The 23,127-nt window shown below is 39.7% G+C and overlaps 1 protein-coding gene across 1 annotated transcript in view; it reads right to left on the reverse strand.

Annotated features, from left to right (window-relative positions):
• Positions 1–13,705: 13,705 nt before the first annotated feature.
• Positions 13,706–23,127, reverse strand: part of GYPC (glycophorin C (Gerbich blood group)) — a 49,108-nt gene continuing 39,686 nt past the window's right edge. Inside the window, exon 3 of the mRNA XM_034422178.3 lies at positions 13,706–16,775. Coding sequence (XP_034278069.1) covers positions 16,579–16,775 — 197 coding nt within the window. The 3' untranslated portion in view covers positions 13,706–16,578. The remainder of the gene's footprint in view (positions 16,776–23,127) is intronic.

Consider the following 23,127-nt stretch of genomic DNA (forward strand, 5'->3'; position numbering starts at 1 on the left):
ATCCTTTTGTTATCACTAATTAGGTCTACTGAGAATACAAGTTTTATTTTCTTATGATTTGAGAAACATGAATAGTTGTCTTCAAGTTGTGTAGATTTAACCAATTATCTCTAGAGGGTAAGTTCATGCATTGTTTTCAGCTGCCAGACATACAAAAGAGCTTTGCTGATTTTTTTTTTCCATCTCAAAAATGTATCCTATGATGCAAATTGGACCCATTAACTTGTATCATCTTAAGCAGCAGATACTCAGCCCAGGGATGGGGCCAGCACCAGAGTCCATTCCTATCTTCTTGAGTTGGTATCTCACTAAACAATATGACTTATTTGTTGCTTGGACTTGAACTATGGGGAGGCCTATTCAGTTACCTTTATCTAACTTGCCAAATTATTTCCAGGCAAAGAGAATGACAGTCATCTCAGGAGAAGCAATAGACATTGTATATACATTGCTCTAATAGGACAACTTGACACGGCCAACTCGTTGCAGCCAACTCATCACAGCTGACTCGCCATTGTCAACTCACTGCAGGACAACTCGCTGCAGGACAATTCAACATTGTATTATTTCATTCATTTACTTTTGTTATTGATGACCACATTTTTGTCAAAATTATTGTAAATTTTGTATTTCTGGATTGACTTACTTTTTTTCTTATTATTGACCATGTTCCATTGAAATTAATTTAACTTTCGTATTTAATTTGTCCTGAAGTGAGTTGTCCAATGATGAAATGCCTGGGACAAGTTGTCCTGCGGCAAATTGGCTATGGCAAGTTGCCTGCAAGTTGCCTGTAATGAATTGGCCATAGTGAGTTGGCCATGACGCAGGAGTGAAATGCTCCCGGTTCGGACCGGCTCGGGCGAGTAGGTAGCGATGGCGGCAGGCAGTTCGGAGAACCGGTAGCAAAAATCCCTCCCCCCCCAGCTTGCTTACCTTCGTGCTTCAGACTGAATCTTGAGCCGCTGGCTGCAACGCCTGCCTTGCTTTGCTTGCTGTAATCCCTGCAATCCATTGCATCAGCAAGCAACTGAATCTCCCTGCCTGCAATCAAGCTCATCGGTGAGCAGCTCTATCTGCCTGCCTGCCTGCCTGCCTGCCTGTAAGTTTTTTTCCCCTTTAAAAAAAAATAGTTAATTGGGGATTTTTTAAGTTGTTCTTTTTTTAGACCTAGCCATTTAAAGTTTAAGAAGTTTTAAATTTAGCTGCTTTTATATAAAAATAAAAATAAAATAAAATAATATTTGTGCAGCTTTCTGAGATTTTATGTGTTTCTGTAGTGTTTCACTCTAACTACACAAACACACAAAATCTCACAAACCTGTATGTGGAATTTTGTGTGTGTAAAGTGTGAAAGTTGGTTTTTTGGACTTTTTGTGGCTGTGTGAGGTTCCTGCTTGTTGCAGGGGCCATTTTGGGTCTAGCACAGCTGCTTTTACATTGTGGGTGAGCCAGTTGTGTTGTGTTGTGTTGTGTTGTGTTGTGTTGTGTTGTGTGTGTGTAAAGTGTGAAAGTTGGTTTTTTGGGCTTTTTGTGGCTGTGTGAGGTTCCTGCTTGTTGCAGGGACCATTTTGGGTCTAGCACAACTGCTTTTACATTGTGGGTGAGCCTGTTGTGTTGTGTTGTGTTTTGTAGGTTAAAAAAGGGCAAAGAAGTGACATCGACTTGGCCATGCCCACCTGACCAACAAGCCATGCCCACCCAGTCACCTGACCACCAAGCCCCACCCACTAATTAAGCCATGCCCACAGAACCGGTAGTGAAACTTTTTAGATTTCACCCCTGCTATGACGAGTTGTCCCATTCTGTGCTCTGATTATGTGTTGTGTACAGAGGATGCTATTGTACGGAGGCTTTGCAAGATTGATTGCAGTGTAGATTGTTTATCATCAGGCAAATTAATGAATGAGCAGCAGGCTATGTACCTTTCCTTCAGGAGCCCAAGGTATTATATAGAGAACTCTCTTTTCCATTTTTCTCTCATAGCAAAGATACATTGAGCTGAAAAACAGTGGCTGACTCAAATTCATCCAATGAGAACTGGAGCTGAGGGGTGAACTTGAATTTTGATGTCTCTGATCCTAGTCTAGAACCTCTATGCCACAGAGGTTCTCTCAGCAACAAAATATTGGAGGATAGCAATAGCACTTAGATTTATATGCGGCCCCATAGTGCTGTATAGTACTCTCTGGGTGGTTTACAGTGTCAGCATATTGCCCCCCCCCAACAATCTGGGTCTTCATTTTACAGACCTCGGAAGGATGGAATGTGGAGGCATCCTTGAGCTAGTCAGGATCAAACTCCTCCCTCCCTCCTTCCCTTACCCAAAGCTTTTTCTTTTTTTGGCTATTCATGTTGGAGAAATAATAAAGCAATTTTTTTTCAACCTGGGAAGAAGTAATTCAGGGATCTCTCTCTCTCTCTCTCTCTCTCTGTGTGTGTGTGTGTGTGTGTGTGTGTCTGTGTCTGTGTGTGTGAATATGTGATATTGAACCTCTAGCTTCCAGTTACTACTTTTTAAAATCTTCATTATCAATAGTTCCTTTCATAAAATTTAGCAACTAATGGGAAACCCTTAAACCCAGTCTCCTGCTGCATTCTGTTATGTCTCTCTCTGTGTTTGTGTGTGTGTGCAACATATGCCATTTATTGAGGGTTTCAGAAGAATTGTTTATCAGCACTTCAGAAACAGATGGTACCCTTTAACACATGCACTGACGAGGGCACTTATCATGGTGTAGCAGCATGAATGACAGTTGAATTTGGGAGAGATTGGCAAATTACGCTTTTTGAATTCTTTTCCAGAACTGACAAGTTCATTTGACGGAAGGGGAGTTTAACAAATCAAACCTACAAACAAAAGCAACTTTTCCAATATGGTAAGGAATGGCTTCATAGCTCACTGCTTTCTCGGACCTCCTCGTGGCTAATCCTAGCATTTTGGGATATATGCTACAGCACTTACCACTGAGAACATAATAATCAGAGCAGAAAATATCTCAGCATGAGAGGCTACTGAAAAATTCTAACTGCTGCTATTCCCTGCACTGCTTCTGATGTTTTAATTGACATACTGTTATATGCAATATGGTTTCTTGTTATTGATTTAAACCTATTTTTATTATGGTATTAAGTCATTGCCACATGAGGTGATGAGCGCCTCCAAGAGAGATAGCTTTAACAAAACCAGCCACAACACAAAACAGAATTGTATACTGTCCTGGATCATAAAGCTATTAGCATTTTAAGGACCAGAGGCTTCATGCTTCTAAAGGCTACTGATTGAGGAGTATGATTAAAAAAGTAAAGGTTCCCCTTGCACATATGTGCTAGTCGTTCCCGACTCTAGGGGGCGGTGCTCATCTCCGTTTCAAAGCTGAAGAGCCAGCATAGTCCGAAGATGTCTCCGTGGTCATGTGGCTGGCATGACTAAACGCCAAAGGCGCATGGAACGCTGTTATTAATGGAGTATGATTAGGAGGGCATTAATGGTCCTGTGTCTTGCTTAGGATCTTTCTGAACAGTCTTTAGGAAGTAGGTTGATGGAATAAATAGGTCTTATACATCCATTCCATTTATCTGTCCACTTTAGACCAAATTTCCCTGGTTTATATTTATATAAAAAAACCCAGAGGAAATTTACCAGACTACATCCAGAACCAAAACAGGGCTTACAATTATTTCATTTTTATTTAAAAAAAAATACTATTTGTATTAAGAATTTTAGTTACAATAGTAGAAACTAATATAAGCTCAACTTTAAGGACAGAGAAATGGATAGGAAAAAAAGAATAAGTGAAGGAGGAAAAAGAAAGGCAAAAGGAAAAGAGAGAATATAATAAAGAAAAAGAAAAGAAAAATATAAAGAAGAGACTTCAAACCTTCATCCCCACAAACATAAACACAAATTTAATAACTCTTCAACTCCTATAACTGTGATGGTGAACTTGTGGCACACAGCCATGTCACCTGGCATGTGCGCCCTTGCCTGTTTGTCTTCCGGGTTTCTGGTGTGCATGCGCACACGATGATCAACTGTCCTTTGCATGCACGGCAGTGCCGAAAACTGGTGCGCACATGCAAGCCGGCCAGCTGATTGTCGGGTGCGCATCCACGCCAGAAACTGGAAGTTCAGCTTTTCTGGAGCATGATCCCTTCACACATGCAGCAGTGCCAAAAACTGGCCTGCGCATGCGTACCAGCCAGCTAATCGTCAGGCACAAAGTGCACTAGAACCCGGAAGTTCGGCTTTTCTGGAGCGCAGCCTTGACAGTGTTTACCATCACTGTCCTATAAGATTAAAGAGATATCTCTTCATCCTGCATTCATCTCTTTATCTGTGAGCAAATCCACAAAAACCAGCTTTTCAACTTTACTTCATGTCACACACATATGAAATGGATTTTACATACAAACCCTTCTCTTCCTCTCACTGTGCCTGCTGCTTGTTTTGCTGTGATCCCAGCCATTCAGCCAAATGCTATCCTGCCCATTGCCCAGCCTTCCCTCCACTGGCCACTCTCTGCCAACCAGGTACCAGCTTCCATATGCTCCTCCTGCAAAGATACACATCTGGCTCTTCATTGCTGTAGAGAGAGCAACTCTGTTTCCCTCCTTATGCCCAATTTCCTTTTGTCTAAACATTTATTTGTTAAACTGACAGGTGTTTACATTATGTTGTTCCATTACAGCTCCCACAATCCCTCACTATTGCTATGCCTCCTAGCTCTCCTGGGAGATGTTCAGCAACATTTGACATGCCGTAAGTTACCCAGCCCAACACCAACTCACCTTTGTCAGCATTTAATGCCATTTGTCTTGAAGATGAGATTATCACTATCTTCTGCTAGACATAGCAGACTGCACCATGTAACAAGGTCTAGGTTGAGTAGATCAGAAATGACTAATATCAAGGGTGCACTTATTTTTCTCTCTCCAACAAAACGTTCTTTCTTGATAACTCTTTCCACAGAGGCACAATATTTAACATTTGCAACCCAGCCTGTGGATTGAGAATATAATCCAGCCTGTTGTTTCTGCATATCAACACAGAGCTGAATACACTAATCTTAGATGGCAGGGTGTTGGAATGGCCTGGCTGATGCTTGGAAATGAACTGTTAGTAAACAGAATGAAAGTGCCTACAATGATGTAAATCAAATCCAGATTCGGCAATCAAAGATGATAGAATTAAAGTGTTGGCTGTCGTTTTGCTCAAATGTGAGTGACAGGATGGCATTTAAGGTGTGTCCCTCTCTCTGCTTTTGGCAGCCTTATGGCATTCATAATGCCCTGATGAAATTACAGATGTACATAATGTGATAAATACCATGAAGCAGCTTTGAATAGTGATTCATGGTTGTCTCCTGTGGAGAAACATAAAGAGAGTGATTTCAGAAGCAGTCTTGGGGAAACAGGGCAGGATGCCTGCCAGAATTTCAAAGTCAGGGAACAAATAATGCTTCAGATAACTCTGATTTCATGCCAAGCGGTTCCTTCCAATTGAAGCAGGGAGGGGGTTATTTAATGCTTTAATATCTCTGAATTGCACTCTGCCAATTAGGTGCCACAGTTTATTTATACTATTTCTCACCCAACACCTCCAATTCAATTAACTATTTAAAAATCTCCTTAGAGATTTTAAAAATCAAGAAACATGGCTTTAATTCCTGCTGAGCATAATAAATCATTCCATGAAAGCAGCTGAAATAATGAAGGAAATGGGTGGAGCCATTTGCAAAGCATAATCCCTCTTTTTGTATTGTTTTCTGATGGCCGACAACAATTTTAACAGGAAGAAAAGAAAAAAAAGCGGTTTTTGACTTCTAATCAAGGCTTTGCTGCAGGACTTTTCAAAAGCTTCACACATAGAAGCAATTGCCTTGTCATTTGGCCAACAAGTTGTTCTTTGCCTCAGGAAAATTTTGAGTGCTGATGCAATCAAACCTTAATCATTAAATATAGTTGCTTACTATTACTGCTCACCTAATAGTAATCTTCTATACAACTTGCTGCTGCCAATTTGTTATGGGACAAGTTGCCGTGGGACAAGTGTTAATATTGAAAAACTAGTGGAATAGAATAATTAAAGAAAGGATGCCAAAGGAGGGACAAAATGAAATGTGAATGACCAACATTAAAATAATGTTTTAATTGTTTTAAATAATTAAATTGGATTGTTGAATTGTCCTGCAGCGAGTTATCCATGGTGAGTTGGCTGCAGCAAGTTGTCCCATTCTTTTCTGAGGACCTACGAGTTAACTTTTCTTGTCTCACAATAGGATAAATTTTTGTATCTTGGGTGTTCCTTCAGACAAATCACCAAATGTATAAAGGGCTTTTCTGATCATGGCACTAACATACCCTGGTAATATTTTCTGCCTTGGTGTCATGACAGTGTTTTTGTCTCATCCCCAATCAATAGGTGGGTCAACTTTAAGTCATCCATGGCTGTAAAGAGGTTATTTCCCTTGCAGCTCAGTGTAATGCAATTGGATGTAAGGTTCCTAATGCTTTATCACTCCTTTGTTTGGTCAGAAGTCAAGTAACTGGCAGCATTTGGTGGCAAAATCCATAAGAACAAGTTAGTTTGGCAAAATCCATAAGAACAAGTTAGACTGGCAATTCACCCATCTGGGCCAGATCAAGGAAGCAAGACCCTGATTTCAGGAAAATATCTTTCATGCTAGTCTGGGATTAGAACAGAGAAATTCCTTGCTTAATGCATTCATTATAGTGGCATCTAATTAAATTAATTTATAAGATTTTCCCCCAGGTTTCTTGCCAACTGAGCTGCATCGCTATTTATGACGCAAGCTTCAAATTGATCTCCTCTTGTCTCTTTATTGTTTATATCTGCTTTTTCTTCTATTCCTATTGTAGTCTCTGCATAAATTCTCCTCTAAACCAGCCCTTTCTGGGCTAAACATCTGCCTAAACTTTTACAAGGCAAGGGGTGCTGTTTCTCAATTGCTTTTTCAGATTGATAGAATAGAGTCCATTGGAGTTGGGTAGTCAATAAATTTAAATAATTAGCTTCCCCTTGGACTTAAAACTCACACTATGCTATGTTCCAACAGCTGTTTAATATGGGCCTTTTCTGCAGACCACGAATTGCTGCCATTTTAAAATTTCCCCTTAACAGTTGGGGTTCACTTGGATTTTGTAATTCAGATGTGTTATTTGCTGCTGTTATGAGCACTTCCAATCCATATTGAACCACCCATATTCTATCAACAATGAAGTGATCGACAGAATGCCCCAGGTGGATATCAACCACAGCCTGGACACCCACCATCAAAGACTGAAACCTTACAGGCCATCAGTCAGCTGTCCAGTAGAAAGGTCCCAGGATCTGATGCAATTCCAGCCGAGGTCTATAAGGATGGTGGTGCAATGCTTGTTGACAAACTCACTCAGCTGTTCCAGTCTTTCTGGAATCAAGGATCCATTCCTCAGGAATTGAAGATGCGTCCATCATACACCTCTACAAGAGGAAAGGGAATCAACAAGTCTGCGATAATCATAGAGGAATATCACTGTTTTCCATCGCAGGCAAGATCCTTGTATGAGTGTTGCTGAACCACCTAACTGAGCACCTAGAACAAGGTTTATTACCCAAGACACAGTGTGGTTTCCGCGAAGAGCATGGCACTGTGGACATGATCTTCTCAGTCCGACAGCTCCAAGAGAAGTGTCAAGACCAGATTCGTGAATTGTACATCACCTTTGTGGATCTCAGTAAGGCTTTTGACACTGTCAGTCGCAAAAGTCTGTGGCACATCATGTCAAAGTTTGGGTGCCCTGATTGATTCATCCTGATGGTATGTCAGTTCCATGATGGTATGATAGCTCGTGTTCTGGATGACGGAGAAGCTTCAGAGGCCTTTCCTGTTACAAACAGCATCAAGCAAGAATGTGTGTTGGCACCGACCTTGTTCAGCATAATGTTTTCAGCCATGCTGTCAGACGCCTTCCAGAACAATTCCTTGGGAGTTAGCTTGAGATACTGGACCAATGGGAAACTGTTCAACCTGCGAAGACTCCAGGCTGTCAGCAAGATAAAGGAGACTGTGCTACATGACCTCCTCTTTGCTGACGACTGCCCTGAATGCTGAATCAGAGCAGGAAATGCAAGCCAGTGTGGACAAATTCGCAGCAGCATGTGACAACTTCGGCCTCCTCATCAACATAAAGAAGACCGAAGTGATGCATCAACCAGCTCCAAAAGCCCAACACCAAGAGGCCACCATCCCAGTGAAGGGACAAAAGCTGCAAGCAGTGGAGCAATTTACATACCTTGGCAGCACCCTCTCCTGTGCAGAGACAATTGACATTGAGGTCAACTGCAGAATCGCCAAGGCAAGCTCTGCATTTGGCAGACTACTAAACCAATGTGTGGGCCCACTGTGGAATAAGCCTTGCTACAAAGCTCAAAGTCTATCGAGCAGTAGTGCTAACTAACCTGATGTATGCCAGTGAGACTTGGATTGTATACAGGAAGCACACTAGGCAACTAAACCACTTCCACACGACCTGCCTCCATAGAATTCTGAGGATCCGGTGGCAGGACAAGATGCCAGACACAGAAGTCTTCTCCAGAGCAGGCTTGCCATCAGTTCACACCCTGCTGATGAAAGCCCAGACACCCTGGGCAGGCCATTTTGCAAGGATTCCAGACCATCACATCCCTAAACAGCTCCTCCATGATGAGCTGTCTCAAGGAAAGAGATCACATGGGGGACAAAGGAAGCGATACAAACACATGTATCCTGGATATCAGTTTAGAAATAGAAACAGAATAACAGAGTTGGAAGGCACCTTGGAGAGCTTCTAGTACAACCCCCTGCCCAGGCAGGAAACCCTACACCACTTCAGACAAAATATCGACATCACCTCCTGGGAAACCCTGGCACAAGATCGATTGACATGGCGCACGCTGATCCACCAAGTCTGCCAGACATCTGAGGACAGAAGAACAACCATAGCACAAGAGAAGCGACCACTCTGCAAAGCCAGAGTTGCAAATGCTGCAACAACGGTGCCCACATCTGCCCGACATGTGTGCCTGTATAGACCTTACCAGCCACCCGCGGACACATCGTGGACAGTCCACAACATGTTAGATGTCAAGCTCCTCTTTGAACACGATGGACAAACATCATCATTTTCTACTGGTTACAATTTTGATTTTAGCAATGCTTACTGCAAATGTTTTAACTGGTTGCACGTTTTTACTGGATTGCTGTAAAATGTTACGATTCTTTATTGATTTGACCATGCACAAATAGAGTAAATAAATAAAGCTCACGATGGCAATGATTTTTACAACAGGTTAGCACTTCATCTCAGCAGTGGGAAAAGAGATTGCTGGGTAGGTGGATAGCAGACTGTTCATTTTAGGCCGCATTTAGCCCTTAATTCTAGTTTTCTGCAAATATGAGACATTTTTCAGAGCTGCTTGATATAAATATTCAGCACCCTGTTGTATTTTCAAATGTCCGTGTTAGCCATTTATACAATAGTCAATTACAATCCTTGGTTATATGGAAGAAAAATATTTACAAGGGAACTTTAAAGCAACTTTAGAGTTACTATTAACTTTAAAATCTTTGTTTTCTTTGACAGAGGTCTTTTGAAGTAAAAAAAAACAAAAAACGTTTTAACCAAAAGGGGAAATGTCAGGCTTCTTTCCTCAGAGATTGCATTGTTTTATTCTGAGTGACAGGATCACAAGGTGACAAGATAGGTAAGATTACTTCATTCTCTAGGTGGTAGATACCATATTTAAATATTTTCCTTGTTCAAATATTTCCCTGCAAGTAAAAAAGTGAGTGCATCAGAGAGTAGTACTGCCCAGTTTTTTCCCTTTGTTTTCTATTTGCAGGAATTTCTGGTTTAGAAAAATCTACAGGAATTTGATCATTGCCTGGTATTCACAATATTAGCTTCTATTTTACCCCTAATTATCGTAGAACAAACTTCAGTTCCACAGCCTATTTGGTTACTTTGGATTAAAAGAAAGCAACATAAAAAGAATCATAAGAAATAATCACAGACTTCCATGATTCAGTTAACAATGATCTCCAATTAGCTGAAGGTCTAAAAATGCTTGGCCATATTGAACTAAAATCCCAATAGGTCTAATTTTTTTTTCTGACATTCATTTTCAGAGGAATCTTGAGCCTTTGATACCAGATCCCCCCCCCTCTTTAGTTCACTGAAAGTGAACATTGGGAAAACAAACATTGGAACAAAAATCCAGCCAGATTGCTTTCTGTATACACATTAGTCCTGAACTTATACCTAAATATTCAATTCTAATATTCCCTCAGGTTGGAAACATCTGGACCAGAAATGCCCTTGGCACTGGGTTGTATATCTTCCTCCTTCATCGAGCAGCTGCAGAATAATGGAAGAGCTTAACCACCAGGGGACTTCTTACCTTCTTAAAAACCAATTAGGTATCTTCTGTTGAGTCTCACAGCCCTCAAACATGTCAGTTCACTATAACGGGAAGAGGAAATGAAGATAAACGGAACCTCAAAAATATATGACCCACATGGCTCAAATGACTTCAAGCCAAGGATTCACTGTAGAGCTCAATCCAATCATATTTCAAATGACATACTTTTTAACCAAGCAGGGCACGAATTCTATGAAGAAAAATAGAACCTTTGACTTTCAGATGGAACCAGATTAATGGGTAGAGAAACCACGGCTAACCTGTTTTAGGCTGGCCATGTCTCTTGCTTTATAGGAGATATCTGAAGGACTGAAAAAGGACAATCCATATTAACCAGCTGTCCAACTGAAGGTTGTCCAGTCCTGCCCCAGTTTCAAGGTAAAGAATGAGTTACTCAAACTGTCTCTTAACTTCTTCAAGAATAGGTATGCATTTTATCAATGGGCATGCGTTTTATAAATACCATTTTATTTGGAAATGGGACTTCATACCCACTCGATAGACTCCTCAGTTATTCTCCAGGCACCATTTCATCTTCTATATTCCATCTTCTCCTATTCTATTTATATCCCAACTTTATTCAATTTTTTAATAAACAATTCAAGGCAGTGAACCTAATACCCTTTCCTCCTATTATATTATGCTTTTTCAGATTTTGCAGCTGCCTTGTAACGAAGAGCTAGTTTTTCTACTCCAATGATAAAAAAGCTTTTAAAACTGTATCATGTATTTTACATGTTTACCCTCCCCCCTTTGGCCTCAGCTTGTGGAAAGGGATTTATAAGGAACTCAAATAGGTTGATTTTTTCAAAAGCATTTTTAATGTGCATCTTTGCTAAGTACGCAGCTGTGAATCATTGCAAGATTGGTATTTTTTTTTTTAAAAAAAATCTTGCATAGATGCACTTCAAGATGCAGTCTCATCCCTTGCCTTTTCACAATGGTGTAGATGGTTTATGACGTGTTTACACTGTTCTCCAAGTTAAAACGTAGGAGTATGTCCCAGAATCAGCATCGGAAAGGACTGTCTTGTAGGAAAGTGGTTGCAAAAGAGCACTCTAGAGTTTGTGGATTACCTTGGACACATTCAGGCAGAGTTCAACCTTAGTGTGGAACTGAGATGGCATTGGCTGCTGTAATCGATCACCTTTATTAGGAGCTAGATAGGTAGTGTGCTTCTCATACTGTTTTCTGTGGTGCTCAATGCTATCTTCCTGGATTGCCTACAGGGAGGGAAACTGGAGGAACTGTTTTCTCTCTCTCTCTCTCTCTCTCTCTCTCTCTTTTAATTTGATTTATATGCCGCCCTTCTCCGGAGACTCCGGGCGGCTTACAATGAGTTAAGCAATTGTACTACTTTCCTCAGTAGACAGTTTCAATTGGTGTGGGAAGATAAGTTAGCTTGGTGGCATCTATCTTGTTGAATACTACAGCGATCAGCCCTTTGTCTTCTATTCCTCCAAATAGCAACAACACTGTATTTGCTGTCCAACTCCCAGCAATTCTATACAACTCTGCTAGGAGAAGTCATCCCAAAATTTGGAGTGGTATCATATACTCCACATTACCCAGTCTAACAAAGCTCCTGCTGATTGTATGGGCGATCCTTCAAATTCCTATCCTGATGCTGAACTGAAGCAAGACCTTGATTTTGCTTGCACTTTGGAACTCTTTTTTGTAATCAGTATTATTTCTGGATGGGTAGGCATCCATCCAGAAATAGGCTCACAATTTGAGGGTCCTTCTGAATTTATAGCTCTGCTTGAGTAGGAGGCTAGAACGTACAATGAACAGTTGCAAGTACTCGGCATGGCTAGTCTAGTGAAGAGGACCAGGGAGATATGATAGCAGTGTTCCAATATTTGAGGGGCTGCCACAGAGAGAAGAGGGTCAAGCTATTTTCCAAAGCACCAAAGGCCAGACTAGGGGGGGTTGGACTAGAAGACCTCCAAGGTCCCTTCCAAATCTGTTAAATTTCACATTTGTGACCTTATCTGGTGCAAGACTTTGTCCCATGCCCTTATTACCACCCTGCTGGACTACTATGCAGGTAGTCCTAGACTTACAAGCACAATTGAGCCCAAGATTTGTTGTTAACGGAGACTGTTAAGTGAATTTTGCCCTGTTTTATGATCTTTCATGCCTCAATTATTAAGTGAATCACTGTAGTTGATAAGTTAGTAACCCAGTTGTTAAGTGAATCTAGCTTCATTGATTTTGCTTGTCAGGTCGCAAAAGGTGATCACATGATCACTTGGGACACAGCAAGTCATAAATATGAACCAGTTGCCAAGCATCTGAATTTTGATCACATGATCATGGGGATGCTGCAAAGGTGGTAACTGTGAAAAGCGGCCATAAAGGTAATTTTTGTCAATGCTGTTGTAACTTTCAATGGTCACTAAATGAACTGTTAAGACTACCTGTATAAGGTTATCTTTAAAGATTAGTCCAAAACATTGTACCTTCTGTGCTACAGCATTTAATGCTAAGAGTATGTTGCACTTAGGCTATAGTTCCTACAAGTGCTTTCAGTTGGTTTGCAAGGGAGAGCTGCGGTGGTGCAGTGGTTAGAGTGCATTACTGCAGGCTACTTCTGCTGACTCCTGGCTGCCTGCAATTTGGCAGATCAAATCTCACCAGGCTCTAGGTTGACTCTGCCTTCCATCCTTCCGAGGTGGGTAAAATGAGGACCGAGATTGTTGAGGGCAATATGCTGACTCTGTAAACAGCTTAGAGAAGGCTGTAAAGCACTGTGAAGCGATATATAAGTCTAAGTGCTATTGCTATGATTTCGACCTATAAAATCCTTCATGTGATGGTATGTAGATACCTGCAGGATCCAACCAGAATTGGCTCAACCCATTGAGGAGGATGCTTAAAACAGTGCACGTAACTATTTTAAAAATAAAACAAGTGATGAAGAAAGTGATGCGCAAGTGAAGTTCTTGAACCAATCGCGTGGAGTTTTAACCATGTTCTATCAAATGCCAAAAAAGAAAAAAAATGTTCTTGTGATTTTCCTGTTGGCTAATAAGTAAATATGATTATTATATGGGCATATTTCAATTCTGTGTTTTGATATTTCTTATGTGTCCTTAGAGGTTAGTCTTTTGTGGTTTAGTCCTGAAAATAAGGAGTGAGAAAAATTCCTCTCCCAAACTATTGTTCACCATGAATGGAAACAAACACTGGCACAAAAAAGTTTTTGAAAACATTTCTGAAAGAAAGCAATGGAAATTAAATTATTTACCTATATTTTAATATTCCCAAAGAGAGAGACAGGAGAGTGAAGCCATTTGAAATTTTTCTTTGGTTAAAGCAGAGGTAGGCTACCTAAGGCACATTTTGGCAGACTTGAAATTCCTTGAACTGCCCTGTTATAATTTGATGGCACAATTATTAAAATTGCCAACATAGCTTCTCATTATATTAAGGCAGAAAACACAATAAAAACATTGTATAAGCTTAGAATAAGCTTAATTTTTCTTTTAGGAGTAGCTGCTACAAAAAACAAAGAAACCAACCAAAATCAGGAGGGAAGTAGAACAATAAATCTGGAAAATGACAGCTTCCTGAAGTGAATAACATCATTTTGCCTGTTTTCCATCTCAGCTTATATCCACTATGGTACTTAATTACTCCCACCAATCCCAGGAATTAAATATGATTCCAATCAACAGAAAGATGCAGACCCTGGGTTACAGTTGTCAACAAAACACCAATGTGTTATAAATTATGAGGCTGTGATTAAAAAAAAATTAATAATGTTGGACACTGAAAAATCATACACATTCAGAAACTGATTTTCCTATGGTTATATATAAGCCTAGAAAAAGATGGGAGAAAATATGAAATCCCAACGTGGGATTAGGTCAGGAAGATTAAAATAGACTTCAGAAGGAGGAAGAGTAGTTGTTTGCCAGGAAAGTTACATGGATATGACCTTGACATTACCAGGAATTGAGCTTGTTGGATGGTTTTCTCACTATAAAAAGGTAAAGGTAAAGACATATGTTCTAGTCGTTCCTGACTCTAGGGGGTGGTGCTCATCTCCGTTTCAAAGCCGAAGAGCCAGTGTTGTCTGAAGACGTCTCCATGGTCATGTGGCCGGCATGACTAAACGCCAAAGGCGCACGGAACGCTGTTACCTTCCCACCAAAGGTGGTCCCTATTTTTCTACTTGCATTTTTTAAGTGCTTTCGAACTGCTAGGTTGGCAGAAGCTGGGACAAGTAATGGGAGCTCACCCTGTTACGTGGCACTAGGGATTCAAACTGCTGAACTGCCGACCTTTCGATCGACAAGCTCAGCGTCTTAGCCACTGAGCCACTGTGTCCTTTTTTTCTCTCACTTCTCTATGTCAAAGCAATACTGTAGCTCACAAGGGTTCCGTATGTACACCTAAACTCCATCCACACTTCAATGCTATTCGAAATCTGTTACCAGACTCACTGAATTCAAATGAATTTGAAGAGAAGTATCTAATTTGCTTGTGAGACAGTTTCCTGGTCACACAGCATATTTGTCCACCTGCACCTAAATATTTCTGAAGATAATAATTTAGTACAGGATTTTAAAAATGAGATTAGGCTGGTCCATGATGTGAAAATTAGACCTTTTTGTTGGGGTTTGTTGCGGGGAGGGGATTAGCCTGCCAAAGTAATTTCTACAGCAGTCAAGTCCTGACTGTACTTGATGGGTTAGCAGAGGCAAAATATAGAAAGAAATTTAATGAAATGCACAATCCCCTCCAGAGGGGGTCCCAACTCCAAAGTTCTTTCATTGTTTTGCTAATATATGATTCTCCTGTACTCTTGAAGAACAACAGTAAGGAGGCAATCAGTAAATTCAAGGATAAAAGCTCTCCGACTTTCTTATAATTTGAGCAGTGAAGTAAAACACTGTACTAATATTACTGCCATTGTACTATTGTTCCTACAAAAATTACATTGCTAATCCCCTCTAGTATTATAACTGCAGCTCCAGCCAAAATGTAATCGGGGGAAAATGTCAAACAGCTAACATGACTAGTACATTATATTAGTCACAGAAATAGGACATAGTTTGCTGGAAAAAGGGGGAGAGAAAGAGAGATATAGTTTGGGTTTGCTGGTGCCAAGACTAACCAAGCACTTTTTTCCTGCATCTCATTCCATTTTCAGCCAACATAGAAGAAAAGACTCCCCTATGTGAACTTAAATGATTGCTTCTGCATCTGCTTCTACAATTCTCACCCTCAGCTGAGGTAGAACTACCTCAATCAATTTAAACTGCTACTATAAATCTGAGATCACTCTCAAAATTAAGCAAGTAGTACCCAATGGAGGTAGGGAGCTCTACTATTTAAAACAAAAGTACAAGTTCAAAATAATTGATATGGCATTAAAAGCTGAGAAGTCAATAAACTCATCTCTTATATATGCCCACTGCAAGAAATATCCAGAAATGGCATTCTTTCATATTAAAAACTTTTCTCTGTCTTTTCCTGCAGTTTTTTTTCCCCCCTGTGAGAATTGGGTTGCTAGGTCATTGTTCTAAAAAACATAAGAAAGCAGAAACAACTTCAGGGTATTCTTAAAAAAAAAAAAAAAAAGAACGATCAAGAAAATATGCATATTCACATTGATAAGCTGATGCATGTTAAGAAAAACCTAGATACATGAATGATGACCAACATTCTTGGGCCAGCTTCCTTTTTTATGGGATATTTTTTTTTTTTTTGCTGCTATAAATTCACTTCAAGGTATTATATCAATACGGATGAATCAGTGTATCCATGAAGGAGCTTTCCATCAACCCAGATATTTTTTTTGCCAAATGTCAGGATTTGACATTTGATGCTTTTATCTGCTATCAGTTAAATTGTTCATCCCGAGACTTTTCTTTCCGTTCATCTGATATTGAACCTAGTGGTGTGGTTAATCAAATAAACAGCTATAGATCTGGCATCCAGTCCTTGCTGTTGTTAAACAGCAATATTTCAATTAGTCGCCTTGTTCTCTTTTGTGTAATCTCCATATCCTGCTGGCTTTTTCTTTACTTTTTTTAATGCACTGCCCCTTGCGAAGGAGAGAAAAACAAAGGGGTGTCTCAAGGGTGCTGCTTTTGCTTTCAGATGAAATATTCTTTTCGGTTCTCATCCATGGCATCTTGAAGGGTAGGGTCATTTTTCAGAGCAGCATCTGCGCTTTCGGCAAATTCAGTTCCCTTTGCTTCATTGGTATGGTAGGTGCCCTTGTGCCGGTACATGTATCTCAGCATCAACACCAAGAGGCAAATCAAGACTAAGACCACAGCTGCAATGACACCTACAGGGAGGGAGAAACATTTGAATTTTTTTACATTAATGATTTCAAGTATGCTAGGTAACACCCCCCCCCCACAACACACACACATTGGCCCTGGTTTTGATTTATTCCACATGGAAGCCTTCTGTTAGGACTTTCAAAGAAAGATAACAACCCCACATCAACAAAGGGCCCTGAAATTGTAATGATAAGGATGGGTTGAGAGAAAGAGTGCTTGCAAAAGAAAAACAAAACAAAACAAGGGAGCACAAATATGCCCTAGTTTTCATTCTAGTTAACTTATTGATCCTTATTTGGGCCAACATGGTGATATTTTCTAACTGTTTTATCCAAGACATCAAGAGAAGACCAGTTTGAGGAAGTCCTAAAGGTGCTTTTTTCAAGAAGCAATTGGACTTTCAAGTTTTTCTTTGAAGACATTTCTCTTCTCATCCAAGAAGCGAAACGTCTTCAAAGAAAAACCGGAAAGTCCAGTTGCCTCTTGAAAAAAGCATCTTTGGGACAACCATGTCGTGGATGAGTGAGAATCTCTACAGACATCCAGCTTGAGGAAGGCTACAGTATAATATTGAGCCTTAAAAAAAATCAAAATGAGATCTGGCTTTAGATTTGTGTAAGGATTATATAATCCGATGCAAGTTCCAACTACTTTGTTGTATGAACAAATCCAAGCATTGTCTAGCCAAAATTTAGACTCATGTCAAGAAATAAATTCATAAATTGTTAAAGCTGATCAATGCAAGTTTTAACTGAGACTCATCTCCTACAAGCTAAACCCAGTTCAGCTTGTAGAAGATGAGCAGGAGGGCCTCGTGAATTTTGCTGCTGATGTAGTGAGCATTTGATACAATTTTATTTTTTCACCATTCCTGCCAATGGCTCATTTCATAACTCTAACTAAATACATGACAGCTTATGGAGTGAATCAAAATATCTTTAAAAAATCCTGGTGGGAAATCAGAGGCTGGTTGAGAACTTAAGAAACACTTAGTGAAATAAGCCATGTTACAATAGCAATAGCACTTAAACTTATATACCGCTTCATAATGCTTTACAGCCCTCTCTAACCGTTTTTCAGAGTCAGCATATTGCTCCCAACAATCTGGGTCCTCATTTTCCCCATCCTGGAAGGAAGACTGAGTCAACCTTGAGCCTGGTGAGATTCGATCTGCCAAATTGCAGGCAGCCGGCAGGCAGCAGAAGTAGCCTGCAGTACTACAGTCTAACCACTGTGCCACCACACCGTGGCACAAAAGGCAAAGATGGTCTTCCCCCTCAGATGCTGCTCAGCAACCAAATTATTTTACTTCTGCCTATCCAACTAACCTGCATCCAAATTGATCTAGCACTTTTTATTTGGTTCACTGGCTGTGATGTGGTTCCCACATGTGGGCAGTTCAATTTTTGAAGCAAGTGTAGTATCAGGCTAGAAATAATAGGCCTGTGCGAAGTGGCCATGTTTCTTCTTCATAAGGTGCAGCAATTATGCAATGTGCTTCATTGCTTAACACTGTGTTGTTTCGAACTCTCTTCTGGCACATTCAACCCACAGAAGCAATGTGAATCTAAGCACCATGGCAGCTTCACTTCACTTTTTAGAAGCAGGGGACACATTGCTTTGCAGTGTGCTTTGAAGTGTGCTTTGCTCAAAGCATCACTGGAGTGAAACACGCTTTCAAAAGGATTGCACAGCATAAATGTTGGGTTCTAAGACAATCTCTTTTTCCTGAGATCTCAAAACAAGCTCACAATAATTAACATTAGAACCTCTATTAAGAAATAATAATAAATATAATATAATATAATATAATATACTATACTATACTATACTATACTATAATATAATATAATAATATAATAAATATAATATAATAATATAATATAATATAATATAATATAATATAATATAATATAATATAATATAATATAATATAATATAATAATATAATATAATATAATATAATATAATATAATATAATATAATATAATATAATATAATAAATATAGATATTGACTATATTAAAGTAATGTTGTTCAATTCACATAGAATTCATCGTTTTTCTTAAGGTTTACGGTGGACTCCTCAAACACAATAGGTTGCAATGCTCATTAGATCCTGTACAGGAATGTAGAACAACTCAGTTTTTTCCCCCGAGTGACTTGTAGAATGTTGAAATTAATATTTCAGAGGATAGAACGAAAAGGAAATACCGGTATTCCTCGACTTATTTATTGGTTCGATTTATATGCCTCAACTTACAACCACAATTGACCCCAGAATTTATGTTGTAAGTGAGAAATTTGTTAAGTGAGTTTTGCCCCATTTTATGACTTTTCTTGCTATATTAGTTAAGTCAATCACTGCAGTTGTTAAATTAGTAACACAGTGGTTAAGTGAATCTGGCTTCCCCTTTGGCTTTGCTTGTCAGATGGTCACAAAAGGGCATGTGACCCCAGGACACTGCAACCATCATAAATATGAACCAGTGGTCAAGCATCTGAGTGTAAATCATGTGACCATGGGGATGCTGCAATGGTCATAAGTGTGAAAAATGGCCAGTGCCATTGTAACTTCGAATGGCCACTAAATGAATTATTGTAAGTCAAGGACTACCTGTACATAGAACTACATTAAATTGAACTACCCTGAGCAATTAATTGCTGCAAACAATTGCTGCCCCATCCACTCCGGATCACTCCAACGATGCCCTTGAAGTAATGTCCTGGTGCCTGGAGGCTGTACGGATCTGGATGGGGAGAAACAGACTCAGGCTCAACCCATCCAAGACCGAGTGGCTGTGGTTTCCGACATCCCGATATAGTCAGTTGGTGCCATCACTGACTATTGGGGGCGAGTCGTTGGCCCCCACGGAGAGGGCTCGCAACTTGGGTGTCCTCCTGGACTCACGGCTGCCTTTAGAAGAGCATTTGAGATTCGGAGGATCCCAGATTTGCGCACTTTCCGCCGTGCCCTCAAAACATTCTTATTCCAGCAGGCTGGTCTGGCCTAACCTCCCTTTTAAATTGCTTTTAAATTTGTTTTATAAATTGGGGTGTTTTAAATTTGTTTTGGGCCAAAGTATCTAATGTATTTTTAAATGGTTTTTTAACGTTTGTACTATGTGTATTTTATATTTTGGCTGTTCACCGCTCCTTTGGGAGTAGGGCGGTATATAAATTTAATAAATAAATAAATAAATAAATAAATAAATAAATAAATAAATAAATAAATAAATAAATAAATATCCGCATATGCATTTGAAATCAAAAGAATCAAATCATTCACATTAACACATCAAATACTCCTTTTGGGAGTAATTTGAGCAATCAACTTCAGTTATCATGACAAGGTGCTAATGGCATTAGAACTCAATTGCTGTAACATATTTCTGCCTTGGCAGTTTTCACCAGGGAACCTTTTTTTCTTTTTATAGACAGTTGTTCATCTTTGTCTCCTGTGACTTGTGGGGAGAAGGATATAGCTGGAGGAAGGAGAAGAGGAGGCTTAACATTGTAGAGCTTTGGGATAATAACATCTGGGATCCTGTAAAACCAGAAACAAAATAGACCAGAAATTGACTGATGCATCCCTTTTTAGCAACTCAACAGCAGCAGGAGAGCTTGTCAAAGAATAGGTAGGAAGTTTTAAGGATTGGGGAAGACTGGAAGAAATGATTACATGCTACTTTTCTGTTCATGAGATGGGCTCAACAAACGATTGAATTATTGATCTCCAGTTCCAATTTTCTTAAACATAATCTACTGCACGTCTGCCCCAAAGTAACCTGCACAGGACCATATAGCCATAGAAGTAATTATTTATGCCAGGTTTGATTTGGAGAGAAAATTTATTCCTAGTTTATTTGTGGTAGAGATAAATATCCTTTAAAATACTGCTGCAAGCACCTCAACATAAATAAGCTAGAAGTTTACATATTATTATGACACTGTTGCCTCTCTCTTGTTTCTCTTCCTTGGCACCTTAGCTGTCTGAGATGTGGTGCATGTTGTATTCTGTCTCCTGACTGTTGAGACGAAAAACTGACTGCGACAAAAATATTTTTAACAATTTCACTGTTACTATTAAAGAGGTACATCAGAAAAATTCCTTCTGTCTAATAACAGGATGAATATTGATCCTGCTGAAAGGGGTTATCAGAGATGTGTTTTTTTCTTTTGTTTGACATATACTGTAATTTCCTTTTCTTTTTCCCCTTTCTTTTTTCTATATTCAACTTTATTTATCTTTCTTCTTAACTCCTCCCTTCGTTTCCTTGGTTTTATAGCTTTTATAACCCTTAAAGGAAAAGTGGCTAATCAACTCTTTAGTCACATTCTAACCAAAATGAACAGGAGCCCTGGTAGCGCAGAAGACTAAAGCACTGTTATTAACATCAAGCTCTCTGCAATTACTGTAAGTTCAAATCTCACCAGGCTCAAGCTTGACTCAGCCTTCCATCCTTTCTAAGATAGGTAAAATGAGGACCCAGATTGTGGGGGCAATAAGCTGACTTTGTATAAATATACAAAAGTATGAAGGCTATTGCTTAACGCATTGTAAGCCGCCCTGAGTCTTCGGAGAAGGGCGGCATATAAATCAAATTAAAAAAAACCAAAAAAACAAAATACTCTTCCATTAACAGTTCTCTTTCTTTTTTGAGATTATATAAGGTACAAAAAGGGACGCGGTGGCTCAGTGGCTAAAATCCTGAGCTTGTTGATCGAAAGGTCGGCAGTTCAGCAGTTTGAATCCCTAGTGCCGTGTAACGGGGTGAGCTCCCGTTACTTGTCCCAGCTTCTGCCAACCTAGCAGTTCGAAAGCACGTAAAAAATACAAGTAGAAAAATAGGGACCACTTTTGGTGGGAAGGTAACAGTGTTCCGTGCGCCTTTGGCGTTTAGTCATGCCGGCCACATGACCATGGAGACGTCTTCAGACAACACTGGCTCTTCGGCTTTGAAACGGAGATGAGCACTGCCCCCTAGAGTTGGGAACAACTAGCACATATGCGCAAGGGGAACCTTTACCTTATATAAGGTACAAGTATAAACAGGTTTCTTCTATCTTTTTTTAAAATGCTTGGATTTCCACTATTTTAGGATTAAAAAAATAGGAATCTTTTTCGGTTCTCTATTTTTATTTGCTTTTTCTTCTTTCATTTCCCTGAAGCTTCATTACCACTGAGGATATCTTCAGAATATGTCTATCTGAGAGCCAGAAAACAACCAGAACAAGACAAACCACTTCCTTTTCTCAAAGAAGCACTTCCAGAAAAAAAGTTAATCAATTCTACAGTGGCTGGATTGGTACATTTCAGGGGAGGGGAAGAAAATACTGGATGATATTAGAACATCCTGTTCCTGAACCACGGAGGTTTTCATAAAACTAGACTGAATGCTTTTCAGCAAAATGATTGCTTTTTTTCATTGCCACCTCCATCTTCTCTAGACCCTTTTTTTAAAAAAAACTTTTTCTCCAGCCAATTGTTTGTCTACATTGCCTTGTCCTTCTTTTATTGGCTTTGCTTTTCAGCTACAAGCATTTTTTTAAAAAAAAAAATCAGCAATCTTAATTTATTTTACACTACTGGCTGGTTTTCTCCAGCTCCCTTGTCTTGATTAAATGCCTTTTTCACATAACCTGTGTTTCTTAGTGAGATTCAGGGATGTAATAATCAAAATCTTTTCCAAATCTCTTTGTAGCTGTTCATTCTCTTGGTGAGGGCAGAAGCATGTATATTAAGACCAGGGGTGAAATGCTCCCGCTTTGGCCTGGATCGCCCGATCCGGTAGCGATGGACACGGGTGGTTCGGAGAACCGGTAGCAAAAATCCCTGCGCCCTCCCCCCACATGCCCAGCTGAGCCGCGTGATCATCAGAGGATATTTTTTTTTACTTTTAAATGCATTTTCTCTACAACCTCTTCGGCTGAAAAAATGCTTTTAAAAGTAAAAAAAAAAAGCCTCTGATGATCGCGCAGCTCAGCTGGGATCGTCAGAGGCTTTTCAAAGCATTTTTTTCTGCAACCCCTTCAGCCGAAGAGGTTGTAGGAAAAAAAATGCCTTGAAAAGCCTCTGGCGATTGTCTTGCCTGATCGTCAGAGGCTTCTAAATGCATTTTTTTCTGCAACCTCTTAAGGTTGTAGAAAAAATGCTTTTAAAACTAAAAAAAAAAAAAAAAAAAAGTTGGCCACGCCCACCCAGTCACATTACCCCACCACCACCAAGCCATACCCACCGGTAGTAACAAATTTTAGATTTCACCCCTGATTAAGACCCATATTGTTCCTTCCTATAATAAATGGCGTGCATTGAGGATCTCTTACATCTACATTCAAACAACCATTTGGTTAC

The sequence above is a fragment of the Pantherophis guttatus genome, chromosome 1 (assembly GCF_059756535.1).
Source record: "Pantherophis guttatus breed Tessera chromosome 1, ASM5975653v1, whole genome shotgun sequence".
NCBI lineage: Eukaryota > Metazoa > Chordata > Lepidosauria > Squamata > Colubridae > Pantherophis > Pantherophis guttatus.